This window comes from Cyprinus carpio, chromosome B15 (genome assembly GCF_018340385.1).
Source record: "Cyprinus carpio isolate SPL01 chromosome B15, ASM1834038v1, whole genome shotgun sequence".
NCBI lineage: Eukaryota > Metazoa > Chordata > Actinopteri > Cypriniformes > Cyprinidae > Cyprinus > Cyprinus carpio.
In genome coordinates, this window is record NC_056611.1 from 14046656 (window position 1) to 14068675 (window position 22020).

The 22020-nt window shown below is 36.7% G+C and overlaps 1 protein-coding gene across 1 annotated transcript in view; it reads left to right on the plus strand.

The window, feature by feature from the left end:
* The window catches only part of LOC109065519 (cell adhesion molecule 1-like), a 69914-nt gene extending 58691 nt beyond the window's left edge, over positions 1-11223 (plus strand). Inside the window, exons 8-9 of the mRNA XM_042740050.1 lie at positions 10009-10134; positions 10222-11223. Of these exons, the coding sequence (XP_042595984.1) occupies positions 10009-10134; positions 10222-10340 (245 nt within the window). The 3' untranslated portion in view covers positions 10341-11223. The remainder of the gene's footprint in view (positions 1-10008; positions 10135-10221) is intronic.
* Positions 11224-22020: the final 10797 nt, after the last annotated feature.

Here is a 22020-nt window from a genome sequence, read left to right on the forward strand (position 1 = left end):
CATAATAAAACACTATTCACACGGCACATCAATGAAAAATGGACACTTACTTCCACGACACAGACCACCGCAGTCTGCAGCTGGGATGAATCAAGCATAGTATCTGGAAATCAAAACCAAAAACTGACAGAATTGTTTCAAGCACGTAGCCGATGTGACGATTTTTTTTCTCCACTGTGAATGCCGTGAGAAGAGGAGCGCTTGAACTCTTCGCTGTGTGCCATTGTCTTGCTTTGTTTGAGAGGTATTGTGTGTGTAATGAGATTGAAACCCATGAGAGAGATTTCAAAAGCAAATTGGAGTGAGCAGGTGGTTGTTGTCTTTGCATGTGCTCAGTGTTTTAGATAATTAGAATTGCATTGTATTCCAAAAATATTCACCCATTCGGTTTGTCTTTTTAATTTAGCTCAATTGCAAACCGTAAAACTAATCTTTTCTGCATAATGACAAGCAAATAACGTTACTACTACTGTGGATCAGTTTTTGTGTTTCCCAGCATTAACAACAGTGTTGGAAAAGCTCTTTGAAATTACAGCTTTGTCAAACTACAAACTTACTCAAAAATTCAAGTAGTTCATCTAAAGTCGGGCTGCTCTTTTGAAATGGTAGCAACTAAATTACAACTGCAAGTTGCCCAAAAAGTAGCTAACAATATTGAAGCTTTGGGGGAAATATATGTTTAAAATGACTTTTTTTAGATTATATAACTATTTTAGTATAACTTTTATTTCATTTAAAATGTAAACTACTGTACATACATTGATGGTTTTTAATTAGGGTGGTTTGTATCAGACACTAAACTACTATAAAACTATAAAACGGCAAATATAGTGCACAAATATTTCTTATAGCATTTAACAAATCTTACATTATTTTAAAATCTGTCTTGATTGTGGAAAGACTGTTTTAAGATGTTAATTTACTAGGCGAATAGTTTTATTTACTATTTACTATTACTATTATTTACTAATGAATCAGACTTTCTAGAACTATTTATGAGAGCATCTAGGATGAATTGATTCAACCAGAATTTATAGCACTACATATGAGAGTTTGGGATGAACCGACTTGTTACGATAAATCGGTTCATTAGAATGAATCAGATATTCAGCTGACAGAGTTATATGAGAGTTTGGGATCATTAGGATGACTTTTATCTAAAAATGAATCAGATTTTTTCAGCACTCTGAATGAGAGAGTTTAAAATGAAAATGGGTTATTAGGTTGAATTGATTCAATAGAATCAACCAGTATCCATAGCACTACATATGAGAGAAAATATGCGATTAATCAATTCATTGGGATGACTTGATTCATTAGGAACGAAACACACTTTGCACCACTCTGAATAAGAGAGTTTAAGATTAACTGATTCATTAGAATCAACCACAATTTAAAGCATCTGAGGAGATTTTGGATGAACCCTATTCATTGGGATTGATGCATTTAAAATGAATCAGATTTTCAGTGCTACAAATGTAAGATGTTTAGCATGAAACAATTCAATAAATTAATCAGACTTGCTTGCACAGCATATGAGAGTTTAGGATGAATCGATTCATTAGAATGGCTTGATTTATTCTAATGATTCAGACTTAACAATTACATATGGACCAAAGGAACCATATATTATTAATCGATTCACACTTAAAAACAAATCTTACATATACAGAGAGAGATTTTTGAGTGGTTTTTTTGGATGCAACCCAGGCTGGTATAGGAGATTTTTCTTCAGCAGGCCTGTAATGCTTTTTTGAACAAGTGAAGTTCAATTCACTAACTCACACCTTTTTTGTAAAGTTACAACCTTAACACTGATCAACAATCTAACAGCACTGCGGCTCTTACATTATCTATGAAGATCCCTCCAGTTATACACTGAGCGCCAGAGACTCTCATCCACTGAGATGATCCCGGTGGCTTCAGCCTTATTTCTAGCACTTATTACGAGTCTGAGTTTAAAAATAAAATGTGTCGACATTTTACATTGAGTCTCTTGAACTTTCCCCCTCATCTTGCCCTCATTCAGCAGGCAGTGTGAATGTGGGTTATAGCACACTCATCTGAGGGTGGGGTAATCTGAGGCTAGAGCTGTGCTCATGCGGTGGGGGCTTGTGGTGCATGTTAGTCATAATGTATGCCCCAGAGCCAGATGTGGAATACACCTCCTACATGCTCTTCTAATAGCCCTCTTCCATGAATTATGCATATTACACGTGGTAATAAGAAAAGTTGCGGGGTTTTGTCTTTTGGGTACGAGCAGAGGCAGCCATGCCACTCTTCTACTTTTGAAAGCTGTTATTTTTTTTCGCATAGCTTGCAATGCCAGTAACACTGAGCGGGGGGTGGGTCATTACTTTGGATTTATTTCACAATTTGTGCATGTGTATTTGTCAGTTAATATAATAAGTGTGTGTAACTGAAAAAAATAAAAAAAGAATACTTTTCTACATTGTATTTTGTGGAGATGATTCACACTTATATTTCCTTGTGAGAGATTCGCTTACCATAGCAACAACAAGAGATTCTGTTTACCGCAAAGCTTCCACTGAGGCGTAGCAAAAGATGTAAAAAAAAACAAAAAAAAAAAAAACCTAGATTTAACTAAATCCCATGTATCCTGGACAAAATCATTTTGCAAGCATAATATATATTGATCACGATTATTATATTAGATGTTTTGATGTTTGTAGTTCGATATTTATAGAAGATGAAAATGGCTATTCATGAACTGCCATGCATTCTGACAAAATACATTTTAAGGCATAATATGGAACAAAATGATTATGTTATAGTAGATGTTTGATAGTAGTGATATTTATAGAAGATGGAACATGGATTCCTCTTTTGAACAATTCTAATGTCTTGCTTGTTTGATTTAGATTGGATCAATCTGCATTTTTTATTTTTATCTGCCGTTATGCCAGTAGATGACTAACTTGTGTAACTGTAACATTTTATTTCTATATTTATTTATTTAGCATATTCACATTTTAAAGAAAATAAATAATATTTATGTTGGATTCTGCAATTAATGTGGATAACACCTGAGTATATATTTTATTGTGTTTGTTTATACATTAGTAATATAATATAATATAATATAATATAATATAATATAATATAATATAATATAATATAATATAATATAATATAGCTATGGACAAATCTTAAAGAACAAAATAGATGACTAACTTGTATAGACTGAGGGTGTATAAATAAATATTTATTTATTTTTTATGATGTTTATTGTGGTTACATGTGTATATATTCATAATGATGTAATACAACTTGATGGTTAACTTGTAAAAAATTTATAATTGTTGTATGCCTTTATTTATTTAACATTCAGTTACTTTTAATATATATATACAGTATTTGTAAGAGTTGGTGATTGTTCTACAATTAATGTAGATATTTTATTGTGTGTATACAGTATATTCATAATAATGATAAATAATGTAACATAATATTAACAATAATGATAAATGATATCAGTATTATTTTTTAATTGAATGTATATCTGAAAAAAAAAAAAAAAAAAACTTCTTTCTGATTTTGCTGTTGCTGATGGAGTACTTGAGCCTTTTCTGATGGGGCTTTTATTATGATGTAGTGGACAGCCACGTAACATATAAACAAATACCATTGAGTTTTAAAAGTATGGTAAATAAAGCTATAAAGAGCCAAATGCTCTGTAGCAAAGAGCTCTGTTATCATCATCACCCATGTCAACAGTACTAAAGAGATGCTTTTCACCCAGTAATAATCCATCAGCGTACTGCCAAAATAAAGGTCAGAAATAGAAGCATTCAGTGAAAGTGCGAAGTTCTCCATTGCTTGTAAAAACACTGCATAACTTCAACACTTCTTTAGTCCAATTGCCAAAGATAGCTCAGCAGGCGGCAAGGTGCCAAAATAAGTCTGGCTGATTTTATCAAAGATGCCACTTCTTTTCATTGTGGAGTAAACGACACGTCTACAGTCTCCCTGGTTCAAAGCCCCTGTTTTTCTTTCCGACGTAAAGGACGCGCTCCATTTGAGCAGTTTAGGGAAGGGAATGCACAGAAGCGGCTTTCTCTCCGATCGAGAGTTTTCCGCTTTGATTGCAGTGCAAAGGAAATGAATTATTATTTGAAGTTGACTAATGTTTCCTTGTGATTACAAACCAAGCCGGTTGCGTGCAGCAAGTCACTCAGAAAAGCTGAATGGCTGTGAGTTCAATATGAAAAGGCCTCTCACTGACACACTGTAGACGTCTGCTCTGGACTCTTGGCATATTTATCATTCCATCTACACAATTCAGGGGAAAAATGTCACTAGCCATATGCTTTGTGGCATGTAGCAGGCTGCTTTAAGAGCATATTTTGGCAACGCTTTGCATTCGCTGACTTCACTATGTGAATGTGATTTAACTCACAGAGAGTCGCAGATAGTAGCAAATCAAGACCTCAAGTGGTGAAAGTAGGCCAGTTCACCTCTAACTCCATCACCCTGAACATAGGAGCCCCACAGGGCTGTGTCCTGAGTCCCCTGCTCTACTCTCTCTACACACATGACTGCGGTGTCTTCCCACAGCTCCACATCTATTATTAAATTTGCTGATGATACTGTGGTTCTGGGCCTCATTTCCAACAATAATGAGACCGGAATACTTGGATGAGGTAGAGAAATTAACATCATGGTGCCAGGACAATTGTCCTCTCTCTGAATGTGAGCAAAACTAAAGAGCTGATTGTTGACTTCAGGAAGAGGACAGCAGCAGCCCTATACTCCTCTAATGATCAGCGGGACCCCTGTGGAGAGGGTGAGCAGCTTCAAAGTACCTCGGTGTAAAACATCTCCGAGGACCTGACTTGGACTACACACATTCAAACACAGGTTAATAAAGCCAGGCAAAGACTGTACCATCTGAGACAGCTGAGAAAATTCAGGGGTTCACCTGCAATCCTGAAAACTTTCTATTCATGGGCCATTGAAAGTTTATTGACTCAGTGTATATCAGTGTGGTATTGGAACAGCTCCAGTCATGACTGCAAAGCCCTGCAGAGAGTTGTGCGCTTAGCTGAGCGCATCTCAGGGTCTGCTCTCCCCTCTCTGCAGGACATCTACCTCAAACGCTGCAAAGGCAGAGCTGGTTAAAATAATCAAGGACTCCATTCACCCCAGTAACCATCTTTTCACTTTGCTGCCATCTGGTAAGCGTTTCCGTAGCCTGATGTCAAAAACCGAGAGACTTAGGAGGAGTTTCTTCCCTCAGGCCATCAGGCTCCTAAACTCAAAACCATCCTCTTAACATCTTCATGTCTCCACTTAATATTCACTTTATCAGTAAGATATTCATCATTCACTACCTCACATTGACATACTGAAAGTGTCAACCTGTTTGCACATGTGCCTCTTGTACATTCCTGTGTATCTCATTATTTAAGACTACAGTTTACTTTCATGCACATTATTTTCCACTATATATTAATTCTACAGTATACATCTCTTTATATATTTTATATTGTTATTCTTATATTTTTTATTGTTTACTTTTATTTTCATTCTTTCATAGCTATATTTATGTATATTTTCATCTGTGTTGTATTCTTTAATAATTGCAATGTCCATGGAGCGTACCTGACTCACATTTCACTGCTGGTTATATATGCTCTATATAATTGTGTATGTGACAAATAAAAATCTTGAATCTTGAATCTTGAATCTTGAAATGTCTTTGTCACCCCTGTGGCCTGTGAGCTCAATTTAGAGACTCTATCAGGAAAACATGCTTCAAAGGCTCCACATGCTCAGGGTCCAATCTTTGTTTGGAAAGGTCTCCCTTTGTACCCCGGGACCGTGGTCCTTTCTCGCCCGAATCCGAATGAGTTCGTGTTCAACCTCTCCTTAATGTTTTTTCTTTTTAAATCTTCTCACTGGCAGAAAATCTGTCGTTCAGTGCCTCAGTCAAATGCCGTGTGATTTACGTTTCTTAGCCACATTGTTTCGCCTAGGTGTCCTTGGGTGAGTTGTGATTTGTTTAAAAAGAAATTTCCCTTTTCATTTCATCAGTGTGGCTTTCTCTCGTAGCCCTGAGACTAAAAACTCCAGGGAATGACCTGTGCGGAAACTCGAATCTAGATTTAAAAATCCAATAAAAGCGGGCCGGCGAACAGATTTGTGAGCTCTGTTCCTGAAGATTTCCCTGATTACTTTTTGAAGTGCCTTTTAGCGGGAAATGCCAGAAATAGACAGGAAGGCTATAAGACTACCACACTATATCGGCCGGTCACGCGTAAGCCTCATATTCTTGTGTCTTCGCAGCTCACAAGCGCTTGGCCGTTCCACTTTGGTCCGCAGCTGCTGCAATGACAGTGGCCTGCAGTTTAATTAGTCACTTCAGCACAGATGCAGAATGAGTCTCATAAAACATGAGCTCTCTGGCCCTGCAGCAGTGCATAAGTCTTCCCCCCGCCTCACCCGGCTGTAAATCAGGCAAAAGTCCTCTTTATTTCCCAATAAATCCCACTCGTATCCCACTGCCTGCTTAACACGAGCACGGTTTGTAAAGCCCACCACGTGCCGTTTAACGCTGGCACGTTTGGACTTGTGTTCCCCAGTCCAGAATACACATTATGAAATGGCAGCTTGGGAGGTCACATCTTAAAAGAACAGTTCAGCCAAAAAATGAAAATTTGCTGAAAATGTACTAACCCTCGGGGCATCCAAGGTGTAGATGAGTTTGTTTGTTTATCAGAACAGATTTGGAGAAATGTAGCATTACATCATTTGCTCACCAATGGATCTTCTGCAGTGAATGGGTGCCGTCAGAATGAGAGGCCAAACAGTAATCCACATGACTCCAGTCTATCGGTTAATGTTTTGTAAAGCAAAAAGCTGTTCATAATAGTTCATAATAACACTTCCTTAGGTTGTTTTATTTAAGTCATCTATTGTTTAAAAATTATTATATTGCTGGCTTAAAATGGGCTGGAAATTAAAAATCACACAAAGAATTACTATAGGCCACAATAATAATCAAATGATGAACATTTTTTATTAAGAAAGAACACCCATGGACAAAATACGAGACAAATTGAATTTATTTGGGTGAAGACAGCATAGTTTACTAAATTACATACATTTAAACTCATTTAACAAGCATTTAGAAATAAAAAGGCACATCAAAAAGTAACATTTTAATTTAAGTGTATTAAACCGTTGTCTGTAATCACTTTTTCACAGAAATAGTGCCAATGCTCTTGCTGATGTGTGTCTGAAATCTGAGCCGGTGAAGGGCTGCTGTTCGCCGGGGAACTGCGAACTTTAGACTGCGGCCTAGCGTTTCACTCATAGCTCAAAGATGCCTTGACTGACTCCAAAACCTGCCCTTAAACAAACATTACTGAGATTAGCGAACATATTTTAACATCAAATTAAATTACACTCAGTATTATAACGAAAAAAAATCCATTTATTTTATGCAAGGCAAAAGGCGTTTCCATCGTGCGAAATGACCGCTACTGACGCAGCTGACATCTTGTACTTATGTTGCGTTGCGTAAAATAATATAATTTGCACCACAGTAAAGACTTTATGAAGGAAATAAAATGTATACAAACCTTTATTTCCTGGAAAGAGTGCACCAAATTGGCGGCGCTGAGAACCGCTCTCTCCTGCAGGACGCAAAAAGCCCATGATCTGACTGTAACTCAGCAGCTGCATTGTTTCATCGGAGACAGGCTCAACCCAGCGGTTAGGTAAAAAAAAAATAACCTAGCGTTAAAAATACCCAGTACCTGGTTAAAAATATAAAAAAATAACCCAACAAGATGAACCCAGCATTTGGGTTAAAAAAAATAATGCAACATTTTCACCATGTTTTTAGGAATAAAATGTTGTATAAAATCAGGAAAAGTATATATAAACAAACCCCCTCTGTCAAAACCATTTGATGTATGTAAGTGTTACTGAAGTGGAGATTTCTGTCCAGTGCATGAGAAGAAAAAAAAAAAAAAATCATTTTGAGAAAATAGCCTTTAAAATATTGTAAATGAAATCTACGGATACGAATACAATAAACGCTTAAAAGTGTATTTTGCATGTTTTCTTCCCACTAGTCTGAATAAACACATTATGAAAAGCCAAACAGCCCCAAATCTCAAAACTGAACAGTGCATGCAAAAACACAATGTTTTGCCTGTATGTGTTCTCACCTCAAAACGCTTACATATATGAGCCTTCCATTACACATGTGCGTTTATAGACACCGAAAATTGTATTCACCCCAAAATTTCCTCTAGCAGGCTAAGATATCCGTGGCTCTGGACAGCTAATTTATCTGCTGGTGTCAAGCAGGAGGCAGGAGGGGGAGGAGGGGCGGAACCGGGCCGGCGGAGAGCGGGAGGGGGCGGCACTGCGGAGAGAATGGAATGTGACAGTGCTCCTCTCCGCTGTGTTCATTCCTAGTCTCATGCTAATTAGCACTGGGAACAGGCTGCCAGAGCCATGAGAGGTGCCTCTGGTGCAACGTGATGCAATGCAGGGCTTCCCTGTGCTATATCAATGCAGAAACCTCTGTGGCTCATATCAAAGCGGCATCTTAGTAGACTATCATCCTGCTGGGCTGGATCTGTTGGTTTGCTGCAGGCAGAAACGGGTTTATCAAAAGATCTTGTTTTCATGCCGTCGTCGGCATTGACATGTATTCAGTCATTTAATGTGCTAGGTAGGCTAATTGGTTAGAGCTCTACATGTTCTTATTAAATCCAAAGAAACACTGGTTTTGGATCAGATGCGGTTTGATGAAAAACGGTAGGTCGGTCACTGAAGCTTTAGCTTGTGTTGATTCTGAAAATGGAAAAGGGCAGCTTCTTATTCCTGATGAAAGGCTATTGATTACAAAACTGAATGAGTAATATTGAGGGGAATATACAGTCTGGGTTCTGTTGAGGCACTTTCAGTCTTTGCTCTCAGGTCTACATTCTTTCTTGTGGTTTGGTTGCTAGGCACTTCATCAGGAAACTTAATTAGAATGTGTGCAGGGTTTATTTTCTGTCTGTTCTCTTACAAAGCATGTCTTTAACCATACGAGCCACTGCACCAAAAGCTCAAATTAAGGTCTTTTGCTACATACAGAAATGGAGAAATGCACCGTCAAATTGTCTACAAAAATTAAAAAATAAAATACTACAAGCTGAAGGTATTCACTATAAATACCTCAAGTGAATTTAGGAATAACAGCATTATAATGTCCAGTATGAAAAATGGATATTCGTTTTGAGATTTGCTAAAGATTACATTTAGAGACACTGAAACTTTTAAATGTGACAATGCACCAAAACAGACCATTCTGAAAATTCAGCTTTGTCATCACATTAATAAATTACAATATACATTTAAATATATATTCAAATAGAAAACCTGTTTTAAATTCTAATAATAGTTCGTAATATTAGTGTTACTTAATTTTTTATCAAATAAATGCAGCCTTAATGAGCAAAAAAGCCAGTCTTTATAAATGCATTTGGTTTGTTTTGTTTTAGTGTTTTGTTTGTCTTTTATTTGTTTTTTGTCTTTTCCAAACATTTCAACGTGCATTTTCAAACGTGCAAACATTTTTATATGCTATCTATGATTATTATTTCTTTCAAACCAGCTTAGGCTGGCAACTTTATCTCCCCAGTGTCAGTGTTGGCTCAGACAGCTGATGTTTCAGGATCAAACCAAACAAACTGTGTTTGAGTACGTGCAAGTCTGTGTCATGCTATTTACACATTTACAGGAAATGTCACAAACAGAGTATGTGAAAACCGTCTGCCAGATTCACTGAGAGGTGTTTTATTCTAATAAAGCTCAGGCATGTGGTTGATTTGAATTAGGATGACTGTGAATATATAAGGGATATGGCATTCATGAATTTATTTAAAGCAGAATAACATCATTTGGCAGGGAATCTCACACTCAATTCCTAATCGAGAAGATGCCTTAATTTCTTTGCATTTGTGTTTCTCTTTGACGCAGATTCAAGAGCAGATGGAGCGCCACAGAAAATTGATCACGCCGTCATCGGCGGCATTGTCGCGGTGGTTGTGTTCGCCATGCTTTGTCTCCTGATTGTTCTCGGACGATATTTTGCAAGACACAAAGGTAAATCAAAAAGCACGATTCTGGCTTCGGCTTGATTTTGGGATTTTTTTTTTCTATCTGTGGAAATAATAAACGTTCCTGTTTTAGGTACTTACTTTACCCATGAAGCCAAAGGAGCGGACGATGCCGCAGATGCAGACACTGCCATCATCAACGCAGAGGGGGGACACAACAACTCGGATGACAAGAAGGAGTACTACATTTAAACTCTGACTAGATCTGCTAGCTTCCTGTGCTGAACAGCAAACTGTGGACTGCTGGGTTGGGAGGTAGGGGTTGAGGGTTTCTATCAGGCTGGATTCACACCTGTGCAGCTGAAGAGACGGTGAGGAGAAGGTGCTGCCATCGAGACGGACGGGGTGTGGGATGGCAGAGCACTAGGAGAGCTCAATTTTAGACCGCTTCACCATCCAACACCTCCTGCTGGGGCCGGTTTTGTTCAGTTTAAACATTTGCTAAGAATTTTGTGCCTTGTTCTGTTCTTACTGAAGTTCCCACTTTCATCAGGACACCCACAAGCTACTGTCTCTCGAACGGTCTGAACCCACAGTTATTTTGTTTTCGTTTCATTTCAGTTTTTAATTGCCAGCACTATCTCACGCCGTTCTGTCTGCAGGTCTGAAAGAATGCCACACACAAAGTTTCGATGTAAGATTCGGTCACAGAACGATCGCTTGGGTTGTTTTCATGGATTGATTTCAAAGTAATTTATTTGGCAAACTGCCTGTTGCTCTCCTTAGTCCCTTAGAGAAGATAGAAACACTTTTGTTGTGACCAACAACATTCAGCAGCAGTATTGTGTTGCATTATTTATTAGATATACTGTATGTGATTATAATCGGCTTGTGTTGATATTAGGGCTGTCAATTGAACACATTACTTCAATACCATTAAATATATAAAAAAAAGTAAGTAATGCCCCTGATCCATATATAAATGACATTATACATTTTTGTCCAATCTATTTATTTATTCAAAATAATTCTCTTATTACTAGGCATAATCTTTTAATGTTTTTAGAAGACAATATGAAAACTACTGCACTGTTTATAAATATGTGGGGGAAAAAATCTAAATCATGTGGCACATTTATAGTTTAAGTAATGTAACTCCCCAAAGATGTTATGATATTTATGGATTAATCATATGTAATAATTATTCATGAATTAATCAATAATAATAACATTAACCCTGTTTAATTTTGTTTTTGATTTTTTAACTTTTCATATGGTGCATTAAAATGTGGAGCTCATGGCGGAAGGTGCCAAAAAAAATTGCATTTCAACAAAATATCACAGACTGAAAACAATGACAAATCCTCTAAAATGATTTAGTGTGGACTGTAGGTTGATTGATTCACTTATATTCAATGATACAGAAAAATTAAACAAAACAGTATATTGTCCTCCTATGCCTAATTTGAATTAATTTGCTTAATTCTCAGCATACGTTGTAGTTGGTTTGATTAAAAACTTTTAAACGATTTGACAGCCCCAGCCCAGCCCTAATTGTTCCTTAGATATACTGTATGTGATTATAATCGGCTTGTGTTGATATTCATTCCGGCTTGTATCGCATTATCCATATACCAGCTTCACTCACAGACTAATTTATTGTAATTAACGCCCAAGCATTAAAATTGAATGCCAAAGCAAAGAAGAGCAGATCGGCTCCTGGCTCAGCTGTACAGGAAGGCCGTCAAAAAGATGTCCCCTTATGAAACACAACATATCTATCAGAGTGTAAAATAGCTTTCATTTTTAGCTTGTTCTCATTCAGTAGGCTCAGTATGAGGTCGAGGTCAGTGAGTTTCTCCGAATATTGTTAGTGCTTCTGTGCGCTTCTCATAGTGAAATAAAAAAAAAAAAAAACTTTCGTACTAAATGAAATAGATGGAGCCTGTATGTTGTAAGCCATACTCACAGTTGTGCCCTCCAACACATTTCGGTTAGCAGCTCTTATTCTCGATTCCTTCAATCCAGCTTATGTGTAGATGCCAGACTGAATGTAATAACTCTACAATAATGCAATATTTTTTTGTAAAAGTGAGTCCTGGATGTTCTGTTTATCTCATCAAACATGCTTTATTTTCAGGTGATGTATGCGAGGGAGAATTTTACCAGGGACACGTATTATGTTTCCTCACTCATAAATGTATTATAAATGCATAGAGCGTGAAATTGTTACATTATTGTAGAGTTAGTGAAATATTACACTCATATCAGGCATTGTTTCATATCTTTGGCATTCGTTCAGCTTCTTAGACAGTTGGACAGATGCGTATTGTTTTGTGATTAACTACATGGGGGCATTTGGAGTTATGGTGAGAGTGGCGGTAATATAGTAAAATCCTTGTGACAAAATTGTTTGGTCATAGCGTTTACATGAATTTGTGTATTATAATTTGTTCGTTTGTTTTTTCTTAGTGTTATTCCTGAGATTATCTGACAGGTGAGCATTATTTAGATTTGAAACACTAATAATTATATGGTATATTCGTGCAAGGCTCTTGTAGCTAATGCCACTCTTTATACTTGGTTATATGGAAAGAAACGTTCCTTTTGATTGTCATTATATGTTGTACAGAATTTTGTGGTTTTATACAGCAACAGATTTATTTAAACACATCATGTTCTGAACGCCTACAACACTAAACTGATTGAGAATGAAGTAAATGAAAGTTTGATTTTTGCCCCCTATAAATAACTTTGGCCCCAAGTAATACATTACTATTCAAAAGTTGGGGGTCAAAAAGATTTTTTTTATATATATATAAATTAATATTTTTATTCTACAAAGATAACAGTGACAATAAGTGACAATAAAGACATTTATAATGTTAGAAAAAAAATATATTTCAAATAAATACTGTTCTTTTCAACAGTTTATTAAAAAAAAAAATATATATATATATATAAAAATATTGGTTTCCACACAAATGTTAAGCATCAACTGTTTTATTCACCACTGATAATAATAAAAATGTTTCTTGAGCACCGAATCAAATGTTAGGAATGATTTAATTCTGAAATTCAGCTGTGTGCCATCACAGCGAATACATTTAACTTATTTTAATCAAATAAATTCAGCTTTGGTGAACAATAAGAGACTTATCTCTAAAAAAAAAATCTACCAACCCCAAACTTTTGAACTGTTAGTTGTAACATAAAAAAAAATCAATATGTGCATCCAATTGACATTCCAGCATGTGAAATGCAAAAAAGTCATTTATAAATGTCTACTATATAATTTCGCTCAATTATCATACTGTAATTGTAATGGCATGAATCTATTTCCAACTCAAATATGGAGTGAGGGCTACAAACAGTCATAACATGGTGAGGGTTTCCACAGAGGATCCACCAAGCTATACAGCCAGATCACTCCTTTCCTTTCTTTTCTAATGTTTACTTTAATATTTACAAGTAAAATGGTAAGTGATCTAAAACTGCCCAAAACCTGAAAAAAAAGAAAGAAAGAAAAAAAAACATGCACACACAAACATACCTTTGAGTGTAGGTTTGATTCTGCCCTGTCCTCAGGTCTGTCTATGAATTCATTTTTTGCATCTCAGGTAGAATGCAAAAGTGATGCCCCATATCTGAAAGAAAAGACTTTAAGTTATTATCAAAAAATCCTGCAGAATAGAGCATGTTCGACATGGTTTTATCTGTACTTCAGATGCTGTGCACTGGGTAAATGTTCATATTACTTTGTATGATAGGTCACAGCAGATGATAGGTTTATTTAAAGCCAAATAAATCTAAGACGTGAATCTTAAGGTCGCATACACTTTTACAATGCATTTTCCAATTTTTAGGGTAACCGGTACCACCAACCACCAGAGCCATTCTTCATTGTTTCCATAGGTTTTATGGTCAGAATATTTTGTCTCATCTCTGTAGTTTGTATTCCTGTGTAATTAAAGTTATTTACATGTTGTCCCGATTAACACTTTTGTATTTGACCATGTTGAAAATACATTTTTACCGAAATGAGCAGTACTGTCTTAATAAAAAGAGGTATCTAATGTTCAAAAGCAGTTTAATCTGTGTCTTATAGGTTTACTGAAACTGATATTCCTTCATGAAGTGTCCAATTAGCACCGTTCCAGACGTGCTCTAAACAAACTTTATATAGAAACATTTGATTTCTTTCTAATTGCTAAAAATAGACTCATTTGTCATACTGAGGTGAAATTACCTGGTAGCACGTTTCATCGAGATTCGTGGTTTGGCAATGCTGTAAACATATGTTGTGAAATTCCAAACCTACAGTATGTGCCAAACCTAATTACAATAAGTGAAACATGAGGAAAAACTGATGCATGGTAGCAGCGTGTTAGTGTATAATTGAGCTTGTGTTGCATTGGAATGAGGAGACATGCCAGATGACTTGCACTTTGTTCTACTTTGGCACCTAAGAACCTTAGTTGACTAATAAGAAACTATTAATCTGTTTGATCCAATTATAATTAGTAGTGCTTTGTGAAGGAAAGCAGTTCTATTAACATTGCTCGTTCTTAACATTAAGGATTTTGAACAAACGCAAACCCTACATATTAATTATCAGAGCAACCAATCAGAGCATCTTATGCAACTACAACACCCAGAGCCCTTTAGCAACCATTCAGAATATGTATAAAATTAGATATATCACTGTAACCTGTGTAACATGGACACTGTCTCATAATAGTTACAGCTGATATGCTATGGATAACATCTGCATCAACTCCTTCCTCTTGCTTACTGTGAAGAAAGTACACATTTGTGTTGATTGCATTATTCAATTCACATTGAACTCTTTATTAATTGTCAGTGCATTTCATAAGCATAACTGTGAACATCTCTGCCTAATGAAAAAGGCAAAACCACCCAAGAGAAAAAGGAGAAAAAGGACTGGAGTTATTTATATACGGTCTCTCAGCTGCTGTTTCATGCATGAAAAGTTCCTCCTCGAGAGGGTCATTGATTGGTCATAAAATTCTTAGGAAGGGTAGGTCAGCGCAAAAATTACAAGTGTTATAACTATAATGCTTTACAGTGCTGTGGATAAATATCCTCCTGGTGAAATAAAGTGGTTTCTTAATAGATAGAACCACACAGTTTCCTCGTAGCTGAGCTACAGTACTACAACTTATTTTTTATTTGTAAGAGCCACAGAGGTGATTTCCAGAATCATCGCCACGGATTCACCTTTGTGTTAAATTAAGTCTGTCAGCAGCATCTTTACATGCTAGTCAATTACATTTTAGTGTATTTTGGGTTTTATGCTTTTTATCCAAACTGCCTTTACATTTGCCAGCAAAGGGTTGTGTACGGATTCGCCTTGTGACAACACAAAAGTACTTGTTTGAAAGTGCTTCTGTGTGAGATGGGCTGAAATATCAGCAACCTATTATACAAAAGAAGAAAAAAAAACAATTGTGTACAACTCCACGGTTTAGCTAGTCAGTATAAAGGTGAGGTCACTTAATGCAATTTTGGCAAAGTTCACAGGCCAAAAAAAGGCTCCATTGTCACAAAAGTATTAACAACTCACACAAAAGTGATGTTCAAACAAACAGCTTTTGTTATTAAAAGCACAAATCTGTGCAACCAAATAAAACTTGTTACAAAATATGCATGGAGAAATCTTTTCACCCTCGTGCAAAATTCCCAAACACATGGATTCCAATTTAAATTAGTGGATTTTGCCCCACGAAAATACACTGAACAACAGTAAATGTGAACACACCTTGAAGGTACAATCACATGAACTCTGCGGAAACATTGTCTTGTCGATAGTGTTGCGATGTATGTCTCACAGCTTACGTAGAAATTCATTTTCAAACCAAGCACTTTCTGTTGGTCAACATGGCGAATCCAAGTCGTTGTGAAATCTTACGCCCTCTAACAAAATTCCCGCTTGCATGAATTCCTACTGAAATAACTTTAAATGATTTTGCCCATGAAAATTAGCTGAACAATGGTAAATCTGACTGACAGGTACAATAACATCTTGAAGTCAAAAAAGGTCCACTCCCTCTTGTCAAATAGTGTAGCAATGTATGAAGCACAGTTCACAGAAGTCACTTTCAAACAAAGCAGCTTTCTGTTGGTCAACACTGAGAGTCCAAGTGACCATACTTGAACTGTGTGCGAAACTTTTCACACTCTCATAAAATTTCAGGAATGTCAGTATGAAAATTCACTTTAACACTGGTAAATGTGGCTGATTTTCAAAGGACGCTCATATAGTGAAATTTGCTGACCAAAGAGGTCCATTGTCTCTTTCCATATCTAAAAAGTTATGTAGCACAGCTCACCAGAAGGTCACTTCACAAATCAGCTTCTGTTGGTTGACGCAAACAAATCCACAGGACAGTCGCAACACTCTGCATGGTAAATCTATCTGCCTCAAGCAAAAATTCCAGGCACCAGATTCACTGTTGAAATGACTACATTGCCTATCAATATTAACTGAAAAATTGTAAGTTAAAGGGAATAGTTCACCCCAAAAACTGAAAACTCGTCCTTAATCCTTCACCTTATGTCATCCACACCCATAAGATTTTTTGTCAATCTTCAGAATACAAATTAAGTAATTTTTGATGAAATTCAAGAGCTTTCTGACCCCTCCATATACACCAACACAAACTGATACACTCAAGGCACAGAAAAGAACAGGTAGTCAGGACATTGTTAAATAGTCCATGTGACATCAGTGGTTCAACTGTTAATTTGATGAAACTTACGATGAATATGAGATGAAACAAAAGGTCTTGCGGGTTTGGATCAGACCATGAGAATGACGTCATCAGCCAAGAACATTTTGTGAAACTATCTCAGATGGTGTGTCAGATCCAGAACAAATGTCCTCCACCAGACCCTTGTGTTTCCCAAAAAACCGAGGAGCGCCAGCATCCTGCCTGTTTGGCAACAGAGGGTTTATGTAACTTTTAGGTGCGTGAGGAGCGCAGCAGGCAGCTTAGCTGGGGGTTGCTACTGCCTTGCCCCTGACCCACATTCTCAGATGGGAGCAGGCAGCAAAATAAATATCTTCATCGCTGTCACTGGCTGTGTGTCTGAGAGCTTGATCTTTCCCATGGCTGCTGTCAGTGGGAGAGGCAGCCTGCCTCGGCTCAGTGGGAATACGAAGTTTGCCGGTGACTCATCTCAGTATGTTGTGAGCCACAAAATATCTGGGAGAGAAGAAAGTAAACTTCTCAAAAAACTGTATGGCAATAATTGATACTTGGGGATATGGACCGGAGGCTACATGAGCTGACACTACACAGGCCTTTATATTAACCATGAGAAACATGTCTGGGGGTCGCAACAAAAGCCCCCCCCCCGCAGCGGAACTTCTCTGCACCAGCTACATGTCCACGGCGCAATGGCACGTCAAAAGATTGGCGGCAGCACCCGAAAATAATCCTTGATAATGTGCCAACGCTGACATTAATCTAACCAATTGCAAGCATTACGTCACTCATAACATCAATTCTCGCGACATGTCCCCCCAGGCATTTGGTGTTTGGGAAAGCGCTGTTCAGATACAAGGCAATATTTCTCAGCTGTTAAATGTCACGTTTTGAGTTGGGTTGCAGCAGTTTATCAGCGGTGGGGGGGGGCGGGGGGTTTGTTCCCTTCAGAGAGCGCTAGTTTCGATAGGATGTGGAATTGATTTCATTGAAAAGCTCGTAACAGATCTCTACCTACAGCTTTTCCTATGTGCGAACTCGGTCTTAGTGGAAAGCGGCAGTACAATGTCTCGCTACACACAAACAGCTCGCGACTAAAAGAGCTGCGTTCCACTGGCACTGTTATCTAGAGATTGACACATCCACTATTGTCTGAAAGTTTAACTGGCAGAAATCAATCTCACAGCGCTTGTATAACCACCTATCGTTTTAGCCATCTAATTTTGGTATTGTTAAAGTCTAATTGGTTTTTTCAAATACTTAATGTTTTAAAGGAAGTATACTTGTCTACACAGGCAAAGACAGAGTTTACCAGCATGGTTGGAGCCTGTAGTCCAGCATTTTCATTGTGCAGTCGAAGCAGTTTCGTTCTCATTTTTGTTTTCACCTAACTGGGTTTTACTTGATCAACAGTGTTGTGAAAGCTACTTTTGAAAAAGCTTTGTCAAGCTACAAGCTACTCGAAAATTAAAGTAGTTCAACTGCACGTCAAGCTACTACTCGAAAAAAACAGCAGTTAGATGCATTTTTGCTTATATAAAAGTAGCTAACTGCTATGAACCTATATATCGGGGGGCAATGTCTCGACGAGGTGACAGTAAACTTGAAAGTTACATTTACACTAATAACTAATATACATTATAGAAAGACTCCCAAAACATAACAAAATGGCAGATCTTTAAAGAGACCAGCTTGTTAACAAAAGTGTAAATGTGTCTAGAATAGTTATCCTATTTTTCAGTGACAATGACATAAATTATACATCCAAGGTATGACAAATTTACAAAGGCTCATTGGTATTAGATAGGATTTCAACAAAATTTAAATTGTACCAAGGGGGTTAGACAATGCCCCCACTCCAACACAGCAATTTTCTTTAAACATTCATCAGCAAAAATCATCAGTCACAAGCAGTTTTAGCTTAAACAAATAGAAAAAGAACTAGCCTAAAATAATCCTAGGATAAATATGAAATATTTATAAATGAACCTTAAAATCAGTCTATTTGAAAAATATTGTTAGCTGATGCTAACTGGCTCCCCCAAGTAGGATGGCCATGATCCGAAACTGTGAGGGAAATTTTTAAAAATAGTAAAGTCAAAAATATTTTTATTCAACCAGCCCTAGTTTACAGTAATTTCATAAATTACAAACAAAAGATTGCCTATTCAGAACATGGTAAAAAAGTAAACTACTGGTAATTATGACAGTGGGAGAGTAATGCTCGCCTGGAGCGTTTACCTCCCACAGACTAAGGTTTTTGACAAAAATGATGTCATTCTGAAAATAAAGTAACCCTTTACATTTTCCTTAAAGTAGCATATACATCCCTACACTCACAGTGTCTTACTTTTCTGCATAGCTCATATACTGTGATGTTTCTGACCGCAAACGCCAAGCTTTAAAACACGTTTTTTCTTACCTGCTTGAATAATTATATTATTTTTAACTATGAAATCCGAATTTCCTCCTCAGAAACATGTGCAGTGTAGGCTTCACATGTATACTTCTTCACCCATTTTGTGTCAGCAGGGGTTCATTAGCATCAACAAAAACGTATCAATGAGTTTTGAGTGATAGGTGGGTTAGTTTTAGGGAAACCTGTTTGGTTCAGGGAGATGGTTATTACAATATTACAATCAAATAATATACTTAAATAATTGCACTTTTACTTAAAAGCACACTGAATGTTATGTTTTCAGACACTGTATTTAAAAACACAATTAAATTGAAAATGTTTGCTTTTTAGTTTGGATGTCAACACATTCAATCAATAGTTTTACTTCTTTAAATGCATGACACAACAGAAAACCATTGATTATTTAAAACATGCATTTCAATAAAGTAAATACATTTAATTTCGCATAGATTTACTAAGTGTATTTTTTATAAAGAAACAACAGCCATGAAGTGAACTGTGGCCTTTTTATTTCAATAACATAATTTCATGCAAGTAGGTTTTTGTTTATTATTTTTATGAACAATTCCTGTCATCATTAACTTATGTAAATGGGGACTCTTCCATGTCCTTCCAGATCATCATTTACCAAGTAACACTTTACAATAAAGATTCTGTATTAGTCAACATTTAGTTAATGCATTAATGTCTATAACATGAAAAACAATGTTAGTTTCAAACAGTGCATAAATAATATTTAACAGATAAAACTTTTGAGTCTTTAAAATTGAATTAGTAAATATCTGAAATTAATATTTAAGATAATTGATTGAAAAGTCTTTGTACATTATTAGTGCGTGTTTAACTAATGTCGTTAGTTAGCTAATGTAAAACAAATTAACCCTACTTTGTAAAGTGTGTTACAATTTCTCGTTCCACGCGAGACTGGGTAAATAATGCACTAACATTGTGTAGGTGAACTATACCTTAATCCCCTAATTATTACATTATATAAAAGGCGGACCTAAACTGCCAAAAGGGGATATCAAATCGGCAACCAAATCCGTTTTTCGGCAAATCTGTCTGAGATGCTATTTATCAGCATTCCAGTGAAGGGCATTTTGTCCTGAGCTAGTCCTCATTATCAAGCATAACAAAGAAATCCAGAACTCCTCTAGTGAACAACAGTGACGTGCAAAGTTCTGCGTACCCAGTCAAACAATTGAATTTAAAAATACTTAAAGCAATTGACATTTAATAGAACGGAGTCCTGAGCACATTCCGCCCAATTAACAATAAGGCTGCTTAGTGATCACTCAGTGATCACAAATGGGGAAAAAAAAAAACCCCAGGGAATTTTAGGTCTTGTACTTGTAACCCATTTTGCAAGTGCACTGGTTTCTTACCCCCAAGAGCTTTTGGTTTAATCTCAACCCATTTGACAGAGCAGCTTTCTCTGTGAAGAAGATCCGTGCCCTGTCCCTTGATGTGACCACCAAAGAAGACCTGAGCTCCACACAGCGAACACTTCCTCCAGCAGAATGTTACTTGCAACATCTATTGCTTTCTATAGCTTGAGTGCACAGTGGAATTACCGTTTTTGGCCATCCATTATTTCCATCTCCATTTCTCACTGCACATCACCTCTTTCCCGCGGAACAAGAATCACAGGACAGGAAAAATAGAACGCTTTTATATCCCAAGAGGTCCTGCTTTAGATTAGATGTCAAGCCGAGCTTGTTGCGGAGTCATCTTTTTGAGTCTGTTTTAGCCACAGCGGGTTTCGAGAACAAAAAGAAACAAGTTATTTTTTATATCCTCGCATTGGGGCAATCCATAAATTTCCAAAAAAGAATAAAATTCCCCACGATTCAGTTTATGGTAGATTAGTTTTATTGAACAACTCCCTTACCACATGAGGACTTTCTAGATAACTTCATAGAATATAACTGCACTCGATGCACTATGACATCTGGAGGAAGGTGGACGTGGTTAGTTCATTTATTGTACCACAAGGAGCCAATTTATAACAGCCAAAACCTTGACATAGGAAATCGAGATTAGTAATTTAAGTAATGAGTACAAAATAGATCCTATTTGTTTTCCTTTTCATTGAATTAAAACTGATGAAGAAGAACTTTTTTATTTTAGTTTTGTAGTTTGTTAAACAATTTTTTTTTTGTTGTTGTTTTTGTTGTGCCAATACATATTAAATGGGTTGAAGCAAATTTAGCTTAAATTCAAGCTAGTCCATTCCTTAGTTTCATTGTCAATGTTTTAAACCAGGAATGTTCAAAAAAATCTATATCAAATTAGTAAAAATTCCTGGGCTTGGGGAAAATTCATACAGTTGGTCCACGCTACGCTGCGGGGCCGTCAGGGTACAGCGGAGTCCGAGAATAATTGAAAAGAGTCTTTTATTCATCCAACACATTGGTAACTCCACCATGGAGAACAGGAGGAAGACACACGTACTTAACTTGTAGACCCGACAAAAACCTGAACTGAAAGGACTAAAGGCAGGATCAATTGCGGAAGAATGAGATTACACCTGGGATCAAATTAACACAATCACATAGGCAGAACAAAACTGGGATCACAGGGGCAAAACACACACAATCCATACTTCCCTGAACCAACGGTGTCAATTGTTTGCACCACCAAATTAGGGACCATTATGCACTAAAAATACTTTAGAAATTCCCTTGCTATAAATAAATTACAAATAGTTTAATTCTCTTTCAACAGGATGGTAATAGATTTTTTTTTTGTAAAAATTATGACTTTACTGTGTTGCTCGGAT